The 19,220-nt window shown below is 46.6% G+C and overlaps 1 protein-coding gene across 1 annotated transcript in view; it reads right to left on the reverse strand.

Moving 5' to 3' along the window:
* Positions 1–9,201: 9,201 nt before the first annotated feature.
* BRINP2 (BMP/retinoic acid inducible neural specific 2) overlaps positions 9,202–19,220 on the reverse strand; it is a 108,777-nt gene continuing 98,758 nt past the window's right edge. Inside the window, exons 5-8 of the mRNA XM_038542418.1 lie at positions 18,855–18,960; positions 15,962–16,198; positions 12,912–13,134; positions 9,202–11,261 (exon numbers count right to left, since the gene is read on the reverse strand). Of these exons, the coding sequence (XP_038398346.1) occupies positions 10,145–11,261; positions 12,912–13,134; positions 15,962–16,198; positions 18,855–18,960 (1,683 nt within the window). The 3' untranslated portion in view covers positions 9,202–10,144. The remainder of the gene's footprint in view (positions 11,262–12,911; positions 13,135–15,961; positions 16,199–18,854; positions 18,961–19,220) is intronic.

Here is a 19,220-nt window from a genome sequence, read left to right on the forward strand (position 1 = left end):
TTCTAGAGAAAGTCCCTGCCATCTAAAACAGAGGACAATAACCATAAAAAAAATGAAATTACCTACGTGCTACTTGCCCCTGGTAAATACAGAGCTTCTGACCATAAGATAAAAGGGACCTCTCCACCATGAACTGGTTAAGTCATAGCTCACAAGTCACAAGGTGGGGCCAGGTCTGTGGCAATGCATTCTTAGGTTGATATGGCACATCCAAGGTTGGGAAGAAGAGCTGGAGAGCACAAGTAAGCTAATTAAGCAGGTACCCAGAGCCCCATGCTATCAATCAGTTTACACTAGGGTATCTCCCATAGCTCACAACTGTGGCTTAATGGAAGGGCCTTTATGATGAGATAGCAGAGAAGCAGAAAGTCGAAGCTTTATTTATAGGTAGCCGGTGGTGCATAGTGATGAGGGGAAATCCTCCCAGCAGAGTTTTGATGTTAAGTGCAATTAGTCATCAAATTTGTGGAGAGGGAGAACTGACCTGAGGTAAAAATATAGATGAAGTTGGGCAATGGTGAATGACACGGTTGGTTGGTCAGTTATTTGGTTGGTCAAGGGCCTGAAAGGAGAAATATTAGAAGATCAGAGATGAGTAGGTCTGTGAAAAAGGCAAGTGGGTGGATCCATGGAAGTAGACAGGAAGCATGAAGGTTTTTGAACTACAAGTTAATAACCAGCAGAGAACATCTACCATAAAAGAGGGACTAAACAACTAGACAGAATGACTTGATCACCTGCTAAAAACCAATCTCTGTCATTGGCAATCCTAGTGATGGCACAATGGATGCATGGCCTAAGGAGCTATGGGTGTTAGTATGGAGGCTGCTCATGGTTGCCATCCATAAAAGCTGATTCAATTACTGCCACTGTTGAATGGAGGCAGTTAAGAACTTTGGGAATGGGCTAAGAACTTTGAACAAACACCATGGATTATTGATTATTCTTACCTTTTCATCATGTTAGCTTTTGAATGCCTTTGTGTGCCCACAGATAGTGCTGAGAATGATATATTTTTCTGTAGGCCAATCTGTCTCTGCAATAAATTTCTCAGATGTTTCCAGTAAGAGCATAAAGAAGTTCTCCTGCTCCCACAGGAGGCAGCAAGAACAAGAATGCATTGGCTGAAGAAGAGTCATTATGAATAAAGGGTATAGTAAAACTACATTTGGAGATGATATGCTCTTGTATATAGAAAATTCTAAGGACCGCCCCCCACACACATACACAACTATTAGAACTAATAAGCAAGTACAACAAGATGGCAAGATCAATGTATGAAAATCAGTTGCAGCTCTGTACACAATGAACAATCCAAAAATAAAATTGAGAAAACAATTCCATTTACAATGGCATCAAAAGGAATAAAATACTTAGGAATAAATTTAACAAAAGAAGTGTAAGACCCGAACCCATAAAATATCATCAAAAGAAATTAAAGATTTAAATAGAAAAATGTTTCATATTTACAGATCAGAACACTTAATATTGTTAAGATGATGATACTCCCCAAATGGATCCACGTAATTAACACAATTCCTATCAAATCCCAGTTGCCTTTTTTTAAAAATATGAAATGACAAACTGAACCTCAAAACTCATATGGAAATGAAAGAGACTGAGAATAGTCGTAACATCTTGACAAAGAAAAAGTTGGAGGATACACATTTCTTAATTTCAAAATTTACTACAAAACTACAATTATAAATACATTGTGGTACTCACATAAAGTTAGATATATAGATCAATTGAACGACATTAACAGTTCAGATCATACCATACATTTATGGCCAATTTTTGACACACGTGTCAATACAATTCCAATGGGGGGAAAGAAAGTCTTTCAACAAATGATGCCAGGACAACTGGATATTCAAATGCAAAAGAATGAAGTTGGATCCCTCTGTCATACCACATACACAAATTAACTCAAAATGGATCAGAGGCCTAAGTGTAAGAGCTAAAACTTGAGATTCTTAGAAGAAAACATAGACATAAATGTATGTCACCTTAGATTAGGAGTTTTAGATAGTACATCTAAAGAATAAGCAACAAAAGAAACAATAGATAAATCGGACTTCATCAAAATTTTATACCTTTGTACTTCAAAGAACACTATCAAGAAAGTGCAAAGAAAATCCACATAATGGGAGAAAATACTGGTATTTGTAAACTATATAATTCTCATGTGTCATACATATTGTATGATTTCATTTGTACAAAAATTTTCAGAAGAGGCAAATCCACAGAGATAGAAAATAGATGAGCAGTTGCCAAGAGCTGGGGGTTGGGGAGGAATGGAGAGTGACGGCTACTAGGTACAGGATTCTTCCTTGGGTGATGTGAATGATCCGGAATTAGATAATAGTGATCAGTGCACAACTTTTTAAATAAAAACTACTGAATTGTGCCCTTTGAGGGGTAAACTTATCATATATGAATTGTGTCTCAATAGAGCTTATTTTTAAAAGAAGAAAAAAATTAAGAGCATTGGACCATGAGGCTGGATGGGGAACATGAACATTAGGCTGACTCATCATTGTGTCTATGAATATGTGCCTAGACACGTGCTGCTCCTGCTTCTTAGAACATTTTCCCCACCTTTATTTCTGCTAATCCACATCTTGTATTTCTAACATAACTGGAACATAAACTCTGCCTTCCCCGTGTCAGTATCTAAAAACCTTATGGCAGTACTACACCCTGGTTCCCCATCAAAGGATTCAGCCAGGAATTAACTGCCGCCCGTACTTGCTAAAAGTGCACTTATGATGTGCTATTTGAAAAAGACAGGCTAATGGGTATGTTAACTAGCCATTCTCTTAGATACTCCCAAGCTTTATCACTGTAATGACTTATATCATTAGAAACAAGGTACCTGGGCCACGTGACCAAGCCAGGCACAGGCATACTGGTGATGAGTGATGTTATAATATTATATTTTCTGCTTTTATAGAGGGTCTATATAAGAAATACCCATTTGAATGGCTTATCTATGTCTGCCACAGAACTGTAATCGAAGACTTTCCGTTATATTACCCAATGACCCTTAGGTAAGGGCCCAGATGATAAATTTCTCTTAGTTTCCAAGAAAGAGTTTGCTTCTGCAGGTGAGTGACCTGGGTGTTTCTTTTTCCTTTCCTTTGCTTTCCTTTGTTTTTCTTTCCCTTCTTTTCCTTTTCCTTAGACACCAAAACTAATGCAATAAAAGCAACCCACACTTGGGGCACCTGGGTGGCTCAGTGTTGAGCATCTGCTTTTGGCTCAAGCCATGATCCCGGAGTCCTGGGATCAAGTCCTCCATCAGCCTCTCCACAGGGAGGCTGCTTCTCCCTCTGCCTTTCTCTCCGTGTCTCTCATGAATAAATAAATAAAATCTTTAAGAAAAAAAAAAAACACACATGTACTACGAGCCTGCTCCTGTCCTTTATATGCTTTCTCTCTCTGGACCATCACAACATCCTGTTATTGCCCTTTACAGATGTGCAAACTGATGCTACAAGAGATTAAATGACATAGCCCGTCCCTCCCCACTGGCAAGGGGCAGAGATGGGATTTGAACGGAGGCAGCCTGACTCCAGGAAGCACGCTAAGTCCAGCTTCTAGCTGTATGGCCTCTCCGCACGGTTTATTTCCTAAGTCATCTGAAAAAAAAATGCTTGAATTAAGAGGGTGTACATACTAAATACATGTTTGCTTTATTCCTCACATCTCCTAGCTGAAAATGCTCAATAAATAACATTGATTGATTTATTTTCTCCAAGTGCTGAGATCCTTGGAAGAGTGACCCCACATAAATTCTGGTAGCTGTTTTTATTAATGATGCAAGGGTAGTAATCACACAGGCTGGAGGAGAGGAGGACAGAACGAAAATGGAAATAATTCATTTTCTTTCTTAGGTGAAATGCCTAGAAGTTGCATGGCACCTTAGCAGTATAAAGTCTGGGCCTCTGGGTGCGGGCACGCTGCTGGTAGGGATTTAATCATCTTATCTGATGTATGTTTCCATGGAGTGACAGGTACTCCCTGTCCCACTTCGGAACAGATTTACTCTGATAGGCTTGGGGGAAAGACCTTTACTCAACCAGCATGATTCAGCTGGTCTGTGGCGCTGCTTATCTGTAAACACATTCATAAGCAAGCTAGCTCTCAGCTTGCAGAATTTTGATTTAGTTAAGTTTCCTTTCTTTCCTCTTGCCTCCCTTTTCTTCCCTGCCTCGTATCTGTAGGCTCCTATGTGGTGGAGAAACTACAGAGCACCAAGATGTTTGTAAGTGAGGACCTCACCTCCTAGCCAGACACTACTGACCTTTTGGTTTCTTAGCCCCTCTGATTGCTGGTAGACTCCCATTTTAGAGTCCCAAGTGCTGCAGAGAAATGACAGACATACTCTGTGGCAACTGGCTCCTCCAAGTGTGGTCTCTGGACCAGCTGTCGCAGCATCACCTGGGAACTAGTGAGATGTGCAGAATCTGGGGCCTCTCTTGGGCCTGCTGAATCCAAATCTTCAGGTGAATCATATGCACATTAATGTTGGCAAAGCACTGGTTTCAGAATACTGCCCCCTCAAGGAGTGGAGGCCGCCACTGTACCACATGGACCTCCCACAGCTGTCCCCTGAGTGTGCCTTGGAGGCAAGAATAAGGTGGCTGATGTGGTTGCTCAGGAGTCACAAGTGAAGCACCAACCAGATGTAGTGTGGACCTTCGGGGGCTCTGTTGCTGCTGTCAGTCGTTTCTGCTCTCTGAGAAGGGGCGCGCACATTGTATGTTAGGTCTTTCCTTCCACTGACTGTAAAACATCTGGAGACCTGGGACATTGCTTGCATAGTTATTAGAAGTTTCACAGCAGATTAGTGCCTCCCAGGGAGTCATTGTCTCCCTTTCTGTATACTATCAATGCTTTGCACATCTCTACTAGAGAATGCACCACCCTGACTTGTTTCTGCTTCTCCATCTCCCCACATCCTGTGGTACAATTCTTCATGGCCCAGAAATGATTATTCTGCACATACCCTAGTGCCTAGCACTTACCACTAAGAGGGAGGAAAGGGAAAGAGAAGCAAGTAAAGGAGAGGAAGGAGAGGTGGGAGGAAAGGAGAAGGGAAGAAGGAAAGTGGGAAGGAAGAAAGGAAAGAGCTTGGAAGAAATGGGATTGAGTTTTAGGGAATTGAAGGTATATATGTATTCTGGAAGTTGGGAAAGATTGGGCAAAATTGTGCAGAGAGTGAGTGTTCAGAAAGAGAAGGGAAAGAAAAATCTTAGGGAAATCTTAGGGGATGAAGCATCTAAGTGACAAGTAAGGGGATAAATCAAGAATTAAGATGAGTGTGGAGCCAACATGCAAATTCAGAGCTGCGTGATCAATGGCCCACGCCATCTCCTATGCCACACTGCCTTTAGCAGCATAAGCAGACAGCAGTAGAAGGACCCCTAATATCTGCATAAGAAATCTAATTCCTTTATCCCCAGCTGGGGGTGCAAAATAGGGCCCAGAGAAGTGGATTGACTTGCTCAGTTACAGAGCTGGCTGGTGGCAGGTGGCAGACGCAGAATAAGGAACTAATAAAAGGGAGTGTATCTATAGCTGGCTGGTCATATAACTTGAATTTTTCAACCTATCCTTCCAGGCCAGGAGCCAGTGTGTCTCCATGGCTCCTTTGGTCCGTATTCTCACTCCACTGCTGGGCGGAGCAAGCACTCTTCATGCACAGCAGAGTGCTGGCTCATTACTATTCCTCTGCCGGGGCTCTAGACCTAGGTCATGTGTGTGCCACAGGGACTGCACGGTCCTGCATCTTCTGCGTGTTGCTAGTAACCAGACATCTCTAGCCTTCACAGCAAAGATGGTCTGCAGAAGTTATCAGATTTGTAATGGCATTCAAATTCTAATTGGCGGTAGAGAAAACAGCAAGAAATTGGAGGCACGATGCTGTAATTAAAAATCATTGAGCTGACAGAGTTATCAGGAAACCAGCAAGTTGATCCCTGTATCTCCAGCCTAGATGGAAACATGTCTACTCCGTGCTTAAAGCTTCTCGGGGGAGAGACCTTAGTTTTTTCCTTTCAGTTAACAACAGCTGATTACTTTTGCTAGAACCACTCCCAAGAAAGGATGTGAGGATACTCCTGCCTCTCAGAAGCCCTCTTCTTCCCAGAGACGTGTCATCCCTTCCCTGCCCTCTCACTCCCAAGTCCTGTCATCTCCCAGGACCCAGATGTCATTTTCTGGCAGAGAGAGGTAGGGAAGGAAGACTGCTCTTCCTCCTCTACTGATAGATAGAACCTCAGGCAAGTTCTCTAACCTCTTCTCCCTCATGTCAGAAACAGGTAGACTGGCTGGCCTCTAAAAACCTTCCAACTCCAAAAATCTAATACTCTATTTTGCCAGCGGGTTAACTTCTAAGACTTATTTCTTCCTAAGGGCATTTTAATTTTCATACAAAATATAATGGCAAAAAAAAAAAAGGGATCTCTCTTCTATGCAAGAGAACAGACTTATACAATGAAATCACAGGCTTCGAAGGTGATTTTTTGGGGGCAGGACATTATGGAGACAATATATTCCATCTACTCAAAAGGCAGCTCTGCCCATCCCGATGACTATTTTCATATTTGTGAAAAGAAGCCAAGAATTGGATCTGAACTATTTGTGATACCCTGTACTTGAAGAGATGTTCATTTATTTTTTTGGCTGTGGATGCATGAATATGCTTGCAGAGCATAGCATTATATTATTAGCAGGGGGCATTAAATGTGTTATTTAGTATTAGAAGCATTAGTCTTGAGCATTAGGGCAGATTAGCATTTGATGTATTCGTTCTTCGGGGTTACAATTAAGGCTTGGATTCCTGATTGTTATATCCAATAACTGAATTGTGATTTGGCTCTTAATTCTACATTGAGTTCACCAACATTGACAGCTCAGTCCTAATTAATTAATGACAATTCTTTATTTTCAGCTTTGTATAAGAATAGGTTGTTCACATATTCTGATTATTATAGACTTCCAAGGTGACAATTTTGACTAGGGATAGCCTTTTCATATTGTGACATTTCATAACCTAGTTTTCTGAGAAACTCTATACTGAATTCATGGTTTCAAGCCTTTAGAAACCTCTTAAGGAATCTTGCCCATCCTTTACCCCCACCACATCTCTCACTTGCTTTCTAGAAGCAAAGTGCCCCCATCTCTCACTTGCTTTCTAGAAGTAAAATCTTTGGTCTGTTGCTTTGACCCAAAATCTGGTACACCGGAAACCTGTTCATCACTGTCTCAGAACAGAAGAGTCAAGCATCCATCACAGGTAACAGATTGGTAGGTCAAATATGAACATTCTTTCTGCTGTGTTAATTAATAATGTCTTTTAGGCCTTCTATCATATAGTACTTGCATCTGGGCTCACAAGGGCACTCCTAAATATTTACTAATGTGTGATAGTGTTTTTAAATGGAGTTGATACACCCAGCTTAATGGTTTAAACCTTTGAGCAGGCAAGAAGTAGAAATCCTTATAACTCAGTGCATATATTTCTAAAACCTTAATACATCACACCTTCATCTTCCCAGGGCCTTCCTAAGACATGGAGTCTGAGATAACGAGACAACCCCCTACTTAAGATAAGAAGCGCAACTCTATAGGTACACTTTGCCCCAGCATGGTGTGATTCAGAGATTGACAACTGAGGTCTCCCACCACTCCACGGTGACATCTGCCCAGGGAAGACGGGAGCCCTCGGGCACTGACTCACTCCTCGCCGGGGCAACTACCCTCACGCCACTGAAGGTGCGCTCTGCTGACCTTGCACACAACACATTCTCAGTTGCTTTCCACCTCATTCTGAATATTGCTGCGCATGCTGGGCCTTTAATTCATGGGTGACAGCCTGTGCCCACCCAATCCTACAGCATGTAGACCTGCACAGCCAGTGCTAAAATCAGCCTCTAATATCTGTCTTGCACCTCTCAAACCCCACCGTTGAAAAGTGTCAATCCCTTCCTACCACAATCCCCTTTCCCAACAAGAGCACACTCCTCTGACACATCCATACCCCACTGACCAGGACGACATCTGCTGGCTCCATCTTCCACAGATGGCTTGGTATAAATTCCCCAGAGCAAGCAGTGGCCGAGTAGAAATAGACAGCCAATACCTGTGTCCACCCCTCGATTCTCCCATCGCTCTGGATTTCTACCCTAGAAGGCTCCAGGGAAATTGTGAAGAAAGAAATGCTGGAGGCTGCTGATCTACCAAGGATTTCAGGTCCTTGTGGGTTGAAATATGGTGCTATGCTTAAATATAATGCTGAGTTCTTCTCTATGCAACAATAAACATAGAAGGCTCTTGGGCACATAGACATGACCATCCTTTCGTTCTCCCAGTTCATTTTGTACCAGCTGAGATACAGCCCAGGTAGGGGATGGAGTACTGAGTATGTATGTGGTGACTTTTGCCTGAAGAAAGTGCAGGTCATCATGCCTCCTCATCGTACTTGGACCCTGTGGAGAATAGACAGGGAAGTGACTCTCCAAGAGATATGTTCTGAAATGCTTCTCTGACCACCTGGGGGAGGCACTGTGGTGAGAATGATGCCTTATTCTGTGTGGTGTATGTCCAACCTGCTCTTTAGGCTGGGAAGGTGGTAATCACACAGGATGGAGAAAAGCCAATGCCATGTCTGCATCCTTCCCAGTTTCCTCAAATGGAGATCGTGGACCATAAGATGCAGAGAGCATGGGAGACTCTCCTGATGTCCGCGGCAGTGTTGGCAAAGAGGAGTATCCATTAGCAGACACTTGCCCAGCACGCAGCCTGGGGGCCCCCTTGTGAGCAGGGACTTTGACACTACTCTCCTGATAGTGGGAAATCCTGGCTGAAGGGCCTGCATTAGTTCTCATGCCTGGGAAAAGAGGTGCAGGGGCGGGGGAGGGGGGTGGACTGGTAGCCAGATAACCCCCACATAAACACACACGCTCACACACACAACCAACCAAGCCTGACATGCATTCACTTGTGAAAGCATACACGAATCACCCAGCCTCCCCCACAGCAATAGCCACCATCCATGAATGCCCACGTATCACACACAGAGCAATTAAAAAAAAAAAAAAATCCAGGCAGCCCAAGGAGCTATACTCTTTTTTTTTTCTCTCTCTTTTCTCTCTCATTTTTCCCCTAAAAAAGGCCTTTTAAGAAAATATATTAAATCAGGTAAACTTTTACTTGTATGTTCATGTGGCTGGAGCAGATTGACAAAGAAAACAATCACAAAATAAATATTTTTGTTTTGTTTTTGTTTCGTTTTTAAAAAAGAACATTTCCCTATACATTGTCTCTTTCTAACTTGACAGAGCTGCTTTCTTGGGCAGAATGGGTGCTGTTGGAAGAGGAGCTCCGGCTGGACCACGAGGGTACACAGAGCAAAGTGGGGAGGCTGAGGAAGCGGGGGGGCCGGAGGGAGGGAGGAGTGGGGAGCAGAGCAAGCCTGCCTGCCCGCCCTTACGGTCCTCTGTTGGTATCACCTTGAGTTTCTCAGGGGAGCCGGCTTGAGAGGCAGTCAGTGTCTGGGAGGGTGCAGACGAGGCAGCGTACAAAAAGTAAGAACCAACGTGGGGAATCACGAAACAATGCCATTTTAAGAAATCTGGTTAAAAAGAATACAAAAGTGACTCCACGGAGAGGGAGGAGGAGCTGCTCCCACTCCTACCGCTGTGCCCCCTCTTGCCTTCTTGAATGATAAGAATCACTTTTAAGGATTTATTTTTTCATGGGTTGGCTGGTTCTTTTTCTAATCTCTCCCTTGGCTCCTCTCTTTCAACTGCATTCATTTGAAAGCACCGACTTTACAGATTTGAGGCTGCTCAGGGGTAGCCTCCCTGTGTGAGTGAGAGCGTGTGTGTTTGCACGCGTGTGTGTGTGTGTGTGCTCGCACATGCACATGGTGAGCGTGTGCGCATGTGCAGTAGCGCTTCCTTTCTCTCCTGCCTGCTTCAGTCCAAGCCCTGAGGTCCTGTCTGCTGGGTGCTGAAAGTCTCAAGGGAGAACCCTGTTGGCACTAAGGTGAGGGCTTGGATGATCTTTGCACCCTGGATTTCATGGATCACCCTGGATCACCTCCCCGCCCAGCACTGGAGGGGGGCCCCCATTAGCTACAGAGTTTGCCTGTCTCATACTCCACGGGGTTTGGCAGCTTGGAATTGAAAGCCCTCAGGGAGGACTGGATCCTGCCCACCTCATTGTTGGCCAGCTTGAGCCGATGCCGGAGCAGGCAGGAGAAAAGGTCAAGCCGGACCTTGCCGGGTGGAGAAAGCTGGTTTACCCGGTCCCTAAGCTCTATGAGCTGCAAGAGGGCAGAGTCCTGGGAACCTTGAGTGTATGGGTAGTCTAACTGGAGAATTAAGTCCCGGATAGCATCCGGGTCAAAAGGTAGGCTGTAGCCAAAGACCTGCAATGTGTTGATTTTCATGTATCCTAAGTTCTTGGAGGGATCGGTCATCTCCAGGGGCTCGTAGTAGATTGTCTCATTGGAGCTGTCATCCAGGGACTTGATTCGGCTCCGGAGGTAAACGTGGACAGTCTCAAAGAAGGTCTTCCACCTGTTTCCCAAGGTGATCGTCCAGTTTCGGCACTGGGCGGCTGCATCCACGTTAGTCCTCTCCCAGTCGGGGAAGCTGCCCTCATTCACAGGCATGAACCAGCTCTCAGAGTGGCTGCCCCCAAAAGGGTTGACATAGATGGCCATGACAGGCTCCAGGGTGCTGTTCTTGGTGAGGCAGATCTGCAGGGACAGGGCCAGCATCACGTGCACTAGCCCAGGCTTGTATTTGTTGCTCTTCAGGGTGAGCAGCATGCGCTTCCTCCAGGAAGGGTCGAACCAGCTGCCCAGACGCATGTCGTTGCTGATAAAGATGGAGTGCACCTCAATGCGGCTGTCCCGCTTCTGCAGCAGGTACTTCAGCTCCAGGTCCTGCAGGTCTGTCTCTAGCCCCAGAAAGTTCTCCAGGGACTCAGCCACCTCTGGCCGGCACAAGCCCTGGGCTAGCACATAGCCTGGGTTACAGCCCCCACAGCGCGTGCTGTTGTCCGGAGCACAGTGGGCACACGCTGGCCCCTCCCCCAAGGCACACGGGATGGGGCCCTGGCAGGAGGACTGGTCATAGGGGCAGGTGCAGCTGTGGCTCTGCTCCAGGAAGGTGCCAGGGAACGTGCTCTCTCCACAGTAGAGCAGGGACTGGACTCGATTCCACCAGTAGGACAAAGACCTTTGGGAAGGAGGTAAAAATGAATAAGGAGTCCTAGGAACACATCGCCATCACTCCCTACCCCAAAGGTAGGAGGGGGTTGACTAATAGGTGGGAAAGGTAAGGAGAAAGATAAAGCCCCAGGTTCTCTGAATGATGGAAACCCTACCGCACCACTTCTGGAATGACTAAGGCCCAGAGCTCAATGTCTGATGGATCAACACCAGCAATACTTGACATCACGCTTGTACTGGAAGCAGCCAGGCTCATCCCTCCCTGGTACCACCTCCCTCGCTTACTCAACAGCCTACAGAAGATCTCCCACGTGTCTGTATGGAAACCTCCTGTGTGGCTTTCAGCCTTCTAGAGAAGACTATCCAGCAACTGGCTCTCCCAGCTTGCTGGCATCCCATCCGTTTCTGTCCTACTTCACCATCCCTGTCCTTTCTATTCCCTCTGCATCTGTCTCTCTTCCACCCAGAGCAGGAATCTTCTATAGCTGGCTTCCTCTTCAGGCTTCTATTTCAGCTCCTCTGATAGCTCCTCCAAGAGGTCTTCCATGACACCCTTTTCAAAAGAACCGCTCCTCCGCTCTCTAGCACACTGCTCTGTTTTATGTCATCCACAGCAAGGATCAGGATGGGAACTGATTGTTTATTGTCTCCTTGTTCACAGATGGCCTCTCTGCAGATGCCACGAAAGCAAGGACACTGCATAATCCGCCAACATATTCTCAGATACCGGGATTGTTCCTGGTGCCTGGTAAGCACTTAAGAGTGATTAGTTGAAAACACAAAAAGGAACCTCTTCCCGAAGCCTTGGCTGGCCTGAGTTCTCCACTCGGGCTTCCCTGTTACCAGCGCCTCAGTCAGAGCCACAGCTCTGGGTTGCAGGGTAGCTTCCCTACCCCACAAGGCCCCGTCTCAGCGCACCATTCCCATCTCTCCCACACAATCTGGCCCAGACTTCCTTCTCCAAGGTGGCTTTTCTCTCCAGCTCTTGCTTTTACTAAACTGCACCTCTGATTTATGTTCTACCAACATGAATTTAAGTGGCTGCCACATAGTTAAAATTTTATAGTTTTTATGTTTCTGTATATTTATTATATCTTCTCAATGAACAAATACCGCCCCTCGACACACAGCTTAAAATTAGGATATGCTGCGTGCACTTATTAAGTAAATGGGCGCACGAGGGGGTGGATGAGGGAGTGTCTCTGACTGGACAGCCCCGCTCTGCTCCCAGGGCAGCAGGGCCTGGCTTCCTCTCCTTCTGTGGCCGAGAGCAGTCACTCGTTTGAAGAAATCTGATGTGTGTATTCTCACCATATGCAATTGGAGTGTGAGCTCCAACTCCACCCCTTTCTTTCCTAAAAAACGTCTTAAAACCGAGATGAGTGAGAATTGGAGTATGATTAGAATAACATTTGAATCCACTACAATTTATAGAGAAGTAAAATTAGCTTCTCTCTGTTTTCTCTCTCTCGCTTCAGGCACCAGTCAGAATTGAGAATGACACACGGGGAGGTGACAGCAGGGGGATCTCAAAGGCCTCACGTGGGTCACCACCACCAGATCTCCCAGTTGGACAGAGAGCCTTCTACCCCTGCCCCCCGGCCCCTGCAGCCCCTGGGATGGGGCCACCCTGGGCCCTGGCGGCTGGGGCGCTCACCTCTCCTTGGGCAGGCGGAAGCGAGGCTGCCGGTGGCAGCGCTTGCAGAGGTTGAAGAGCCGGCGGACAATGCGATGTGTCTTCTTGACCAGCAGCTTCAGGCTGGCTCCCAGCTGTTGGTAGCGGTGCTGAAGGCTGGTGTCCACGGCCCAGAACTGGGAGATGGCCGTGGAGTTCAGGAACCTGTCGTCAGGCAGCCTCTTCAGCAGGGCCTGGAATTCCTCTGCGGGCAAGAACACGGAGCTGAGCTTGGGGGGTGGGGGGCAGGGGGTGTCATGCAGACCCTGGGGGTCGGGGAGCAGGAGGGCAGCTCCCCCCCAGACCCAGCCAGCCCTTGCAAGCACCCCCCCCCATGTAACAAAGGAGGCTTCATAGCCACTCTCCCAGCCCCTTTTTATATATTTCTTTTTCAACAGCTTTATATGGAAAATAATTAACATACCATAAAATAGAGCTTTAGGATTCTTTTCTCTCTTTCTTGTCCCTAATATACTTCTGAATTTCAAAACAGATTTCCGTCACTGCCCAAGCAAGCCAGAGGGACTGCTTTTGCCAATGACCTTGGGACACACCACTTTCTCCCTTGGTAACCCCTTACACATCATTCATGACACCGTCCATCACAGGCTGTCTTCTTTGTCACACCACAAACACACGGTGGGAGATGTAGGGCAGTCCCAAAGGGGAGAGTGGACAGCTGGCAAATGTGGACACAGGGAGACTGAGTGCCCAGCTCAGAAAACTTCTTAGAAACCTTCCAGTCCCCAAGCCCAGCCTCTCCCATCCACATCCTTCTCTCTGACTCTGGAAGGCTTTCAAGCTTCAGCTCTTGGCAGATAGCCCTTCTTTCTTCTAGCTAATCCAGAAGGAAGATGCTCTCTGGTTCTGGGGGCCTACTGCAAATCTGGGTTCTCGGAGCCTCGTAGGCACAACACGTTTGCTGATCTCATGCTCAGATCTGCTTTTACTTGGGACCTGCAGCCACTGTCTCCTGGTGGGGGTCCAGATAGCCCTCATTTACTCAGTAACAGTAACTAACTCATGGAGGTGGAGCCCAACATCCTGTCCCACAATAAGCATCAGTGAACATGTGCCAGCATCACTATTCCAGCGTAGCTGGGATTGTGAGGACTGGAATATTCTCCTTAGCAGTTAACTGCCATGTCTGGGACTTGAAATCGCAATGCCTGGGGCCTCAGCTCATTCTGGTTTCTCAAGCACCTCGTTATTCATACCCTCTTCCCCAATGGTTGGAGAATCAAACCTAGTGATGACATTAACAACTAGCTTCTACGTTCTTCTTTTCTGATTTTTTTAGAGACAGAAAGAAGCAGAAAGAGAATCTTAAGCAGGCTGCATGCCCAGTGCAGAGCCCAACGCAGGGTTTGATCTCATGACCCTGAGACCATGACCTGAACCCTGAAATCAAGAGTCGGACGCTTAACCAGTGGAGCCACCCAGGCACTCCTCATAGTTCTTTTGCTAAATCGTTTAAGCTCACAAAAGAGCACAGGGAATAAGAGGATAAACCCCCCTGTGCCCACCACCAAGATTTAGCCGTTTTGCTCTATCGACTTCATTCAGTCTTTTGTTCTGTTTTGTTTTTGAGAAATAAGACAATGAAAATATGTAATCGAAGGCTCTGAACTTCCCCTCCAACAACTCCACCTCAATGTATCCACTCTCTTAGCTGTTTTATCATTACCATATATTTCTTAATGTTTTCTGCAAATATATTTACCTGTAAAAAATATTAAGTATTGGCTAGTATTTTTTTTTTTAGATTTTATTTATTTATTCATGGAGACATAGGGAGAGAGAGGCAGAGACATAGACAGAAGGAGAGGCAGGCTCCTCGCTGGAAGCCCGATGAGGGACTTGATCCCGGGACCCCAGGATCACACCCTGAGCCAAAGGCAGATGCTCAACCGCTGAGCCACCCAGGCATCCCATGTTTTTAAGCATTATATAAATAGCACTAAATACATATTATATTTAATACATATTATTATAGTATTATATAGTAGTATATATAATACATAACCTTTTTCATTTTTCCTTGTTTTACCAACATTGTGTTTCTGAAATACATCCACACAACTTAACTATCATTTAGTGTTGAAATGTATGAATGTACCAGGCAGAGTTATTTATACATTAGTTTTATCTACATTACCCCATATGAGCCTTCCATCCACCTATCAATATCACTTTCCCTCTTTTACAGAAGAGAAAATGGGGATATGGTGAAGCTGTATGGTTCACATAAGCTCATAAAACTGGTTACTAACAGAGTGCCTTAGTCTTTGGAGGCTGCTTTCAGAAGATGCCACAGACTGGGTGGTTGAGAAACAACAAAAATTTATTTCTCATAGTTCAAGAAAGTGGGAGTCCAAGATCAGGATGCCAGCTCGGTCAGGTCCTGGAGAAGGCCCTCTTCTGGGTCACATATGGCTAACTCTTCACTGTGTCTTCACATAGCAGAAGGGAAGAGGGATCTTTCTGGTGCCTCCTTTGTAAGAACACTAATGTCCCATCACCTCCCAAAGGCCCCACTTCCCTGGACATCGTATTTCCAACATACGAATTTTGGGGGACACAAACATTCAAACCATCACCAAAAGCAAGGCCTCGAAACCAAGTCCTGAATCTAGATCTCAAGGTAACACAGATACTAGTTGTCCCTGTGATGAGCCATACTCAGCATGTGCTGGTGCCTCCCAGAAGCATTCTATGTACATCACGATTCAACAGACATTCCTTCTGCACCGTATATGCAGACACTGTACAGGCAAGGCCTACGCCCTCAAATCTAGTCACCTGAACTTAGGAAGTCCTCAAAATACATCTCCTTGGTAGGAGTTATGTCCATTTGCATAGACAACAAAAGATAATCCCTTGAGACTTGAGGTGGTGATATAACCTCTTAGGCTCCCAGAGACAGCAAGTGGGTGAGCCAGGATCCAAGCTGAGTTCCCCACATGCTGGGCCTGTACCTCACATCCATTTTCCACTGACAGGGAGGAAATGTGGGCCAGCCGACTGCTCACCTGATTCCTCAAACTGCCGGTTGTGGGTCACCCAAGAGTCCTGGATCTGCAGCAGGCTGTCCTCCATGGCCTGGATGTCAGCATCAGGACAGTTGCATTCCGGGAAGGTGGGGCTGCATTTGCACCAACAGTCATTGCCCTTGCAGACGAGCTCGCCTTCAGAACTGCACGTGATGTAGCTGAGGGCCGCGGCCACAAAGCGCTCACGCAGGTACTCGGGCAGCAGCACCTGCAGGCCTAGGGAAAGGACGTGTCCGGGAATTGTGGGGCAGGACCCGAAGGGACTTGGTTTCCCACACTTGAGGCTTCAGGATCCCCAGTTGGAGTTCTGCTGACTTGTGCATCATTCTGGGCCCAAGGATGGTCAGTCACCCCGGGGTCTGACCCTATGGAGCTGGTGGGGTGGAAGGGCTACCACTGCCCCTGTGACAGGTGGGAGAGGATCTGAAAATGCAGATGAGGACGATCAAAGCCCAAGGCTTAGTCGAACCCCTCACATCAGCCAAATTGAGAGCATGCATATCATATGAATGGCCTTATCGGCTATGTATCAGCATTTCTAGGATGGGAATGGGACGATGTTTCGGATAAAAGAAGAGCTTGCAGCCCTCTTGGGGAGGAATCAAGGCTTGATGGGCTTCTTGCTCTGCTTCCGATAGCCATCCTGTTTCTGGCTTCACTGAGGTGAGCAGCAGCCATCCTAAGATGTTATGCTGACCCTCCTGGGCCTCCCACCCCAGGCCTGATGACAAAGGAGGCTGCTCTGGTTAGGAAGTAGGGACAGGTTTTGCTGGTAATGTAGTGGCCAGACACCATACCCAGTACTTTCCATATATGATCACAAGTAACACCCTGGGCAGAGTGAGGCCAGATGTTCCTTCTTATAGGTGAGGAAATCTGAGCTCTGTGGCCACAGTGACCTGCCCAAGTCACAGGGCTGGTAAAGGTGGCTTGGTGTCAGACCCTACCCTTGCACCATCAGGTCATACTGCATAACTGGGACTGGCTGCCCCTGTCTCAATATGCTTTAACTCTTAAGATTTGAAAGTTAGATGATGGTAGGCATCCTAAGTTCAGTCAAGCCTGAGTAGATATGAATGGCTCTCAGCTCTCTTTTCTAATTAGCTGCCTCTGATCTTGGATAGAATCCACTAAATTGCTCCAAGCTTCAGTTTTCCTACCCATCTGTGGTGGATATTAGTTTACCAGTAACAGAATATATTCCTATTCAGCTTCAAGCCACACAGGGTGGCTGTTGGAAGCATATCAAGAGATGAATGAAGGACGGGCTCTTCTTTGGATGCTGCTGGGCCAGGCTCGAGGTCAGACCTGCAAGAGGCCACCCCAGTGGGGGCATTGTGAGAGATTTTGCCCGGAGGATGAGGAACAGGAGAAACTTCTGGATGCGGTGAGCTCCCTTCTTCTCAAATATCTGCCAGCTCTTTATTGTCACACCCTTGACCTCATCCTTGGCAGGAAATCACAGAGCCCAAAGTAGGTATCCTAGTCTCAGCAGACCTCAAAACAGAACTTAGAAATGCAGCAGCAATGGATGTCCGTTGTTCCTGTTTGAGATCCGGCTCCTATTCTGAACTGCTCCTAAATCTTTCCTCCTTGATGTTGCACCCACACTCGCACTTGAGCAGCCTACCCTGCACACCTTGTCCATGCGCTTGCTTCCAACACACACCCTCCCAAGTCCTTTCTCTCCACCTCCCAACTACCTCCCTTCTCCTCACCATAACATTTCCCATTGCTATAAAATAAGTGCCCCGAGCAATGTCTGCATGAGTGATGGGCTATAAAATTAAATGGCATAAACTATTCCAAATGAACCACCAGACATTCTGAACTTCACTCATCGCTAATTTCTAGACACAAACCCAGCCCATCTAGGGACACTGGAGAAGAGGGATGCTAATTGCATTACGTGGCTCTTTTTTTTTTTTTTTTTTTTTTGCATTAGGTGGCTCTAAATAAAGGAGTCTTTTACTCCTTTTTATTATATATTCCTTGATTCCGAAAGCACTGATGGGTTGCTTCTGGCTCAGGTTGCCTGGAATTTGTAATCGTAGATCCTGGGTGAGGGCTATTGATTTTATAATACCAAGATAATAATATCTTAAACAGAGTCCAGTTCAGTTAGGCCTTAAGAAAAATGAACTTTTCCCATTGCCAAACAGCTCTGTCTGAATCGGTTTGCATAGCCCTGTCCCAGGATGCTTGGGGAACAGGCAGCAGGAGCTGAGCACCTCCCCCTACCTCCCAGGCTCCAGACCTAGTGTCATCCCCAGTCTTTTTGCTGGCCTGTTTGCAAGCCTGTCTTGTCCAGTTCTGTCTCCAGTGGAGGCTACCATGCCTCTCAAACTGTTCTCCTGGCTCCAATCTCCCATGGGAGAGACTATAGATTACTCACAGAAAGTAGAGACCACTCAGGGTAGCCAATGATCCCACAGTTTGGAAAGCTCTTAGTTGAGCTAGAGATGGTGGCCCCATAACCACTCTGCAAAGGCTAGCTGTTCCCTAAGGTGTCCTTAGGACAAAGCAACAGAGGAGATCATCAGACTGGGCCAAGGTATGGATGTGGTCTTGCTGTAGACAACAGTCTTGGGGAGGACTAGAATGTGGGAGGGTGTGGGCATCATGTGGTATGAACAATGGTCTCGGGTGCAGGTAAACCATATCAGAAGTTTTCTCAAAAGAATGGGGGAAAAAACAAAAAACAAAAACAAACAAACAAACAAAAAGAATGAGGGAAAGTGATGCCATACAGGTCCCAGAACTCCTAGTGGTTCTGGTCTCAGGAAGGGTTTGGCCAAATGAAGCACATGGGACTCCTTCCTGCTCCTCGGGGACCCAGACCTAACACCCACCCCATCACAGGATAGCTTACCGAGCAGCTGCACTTTGTTCTCCGGACTCTGCACCAGGACCGAGCTCACGGAGTCCAGATTGTCGTAGTTGCTGCAGCCCAAGGGGCCAGTCCTGGTCTCCGTGACCTAGAGAAGCACGGTGTCATGTGGATTGAGACACCAAGTGGAGACCATCCCTCCACACATCCCTCCCCAGCCACCCGACCTCAGGCCCCGCAGCCTATCCTTAAGTGGCCCGAGAGTGGCAGGTGTCTTCCTGGCCCAGGAGCATAAAGCCACTCTCCTTCCTTGTTCTAACACAGTGAGTGTCAGGGGCAGAGGGCTGGCGGTGGCAGTTGTACCCAGTGGGGGGGCTTTCCGAGGGAGCCAAAGGGAATTGCCTCTGG

The sequence above is a fragment of the Canis lupus genome, chromosome 7, assembly GCF_011100685.1.
Source record: "Canis lupus familiaris isolate Mischka breed German Shepherd chromosome 7, alternate assembly UU_Cfam_GSD_1.0, whole genome shotgun sequence".
Classification (NCBI taxonomy): domain Eukaryota; kingdom Metazoa; phylum Chordata; class Mammalia; order Carnivora; family Canidae; genus Canis; species Canis lupus.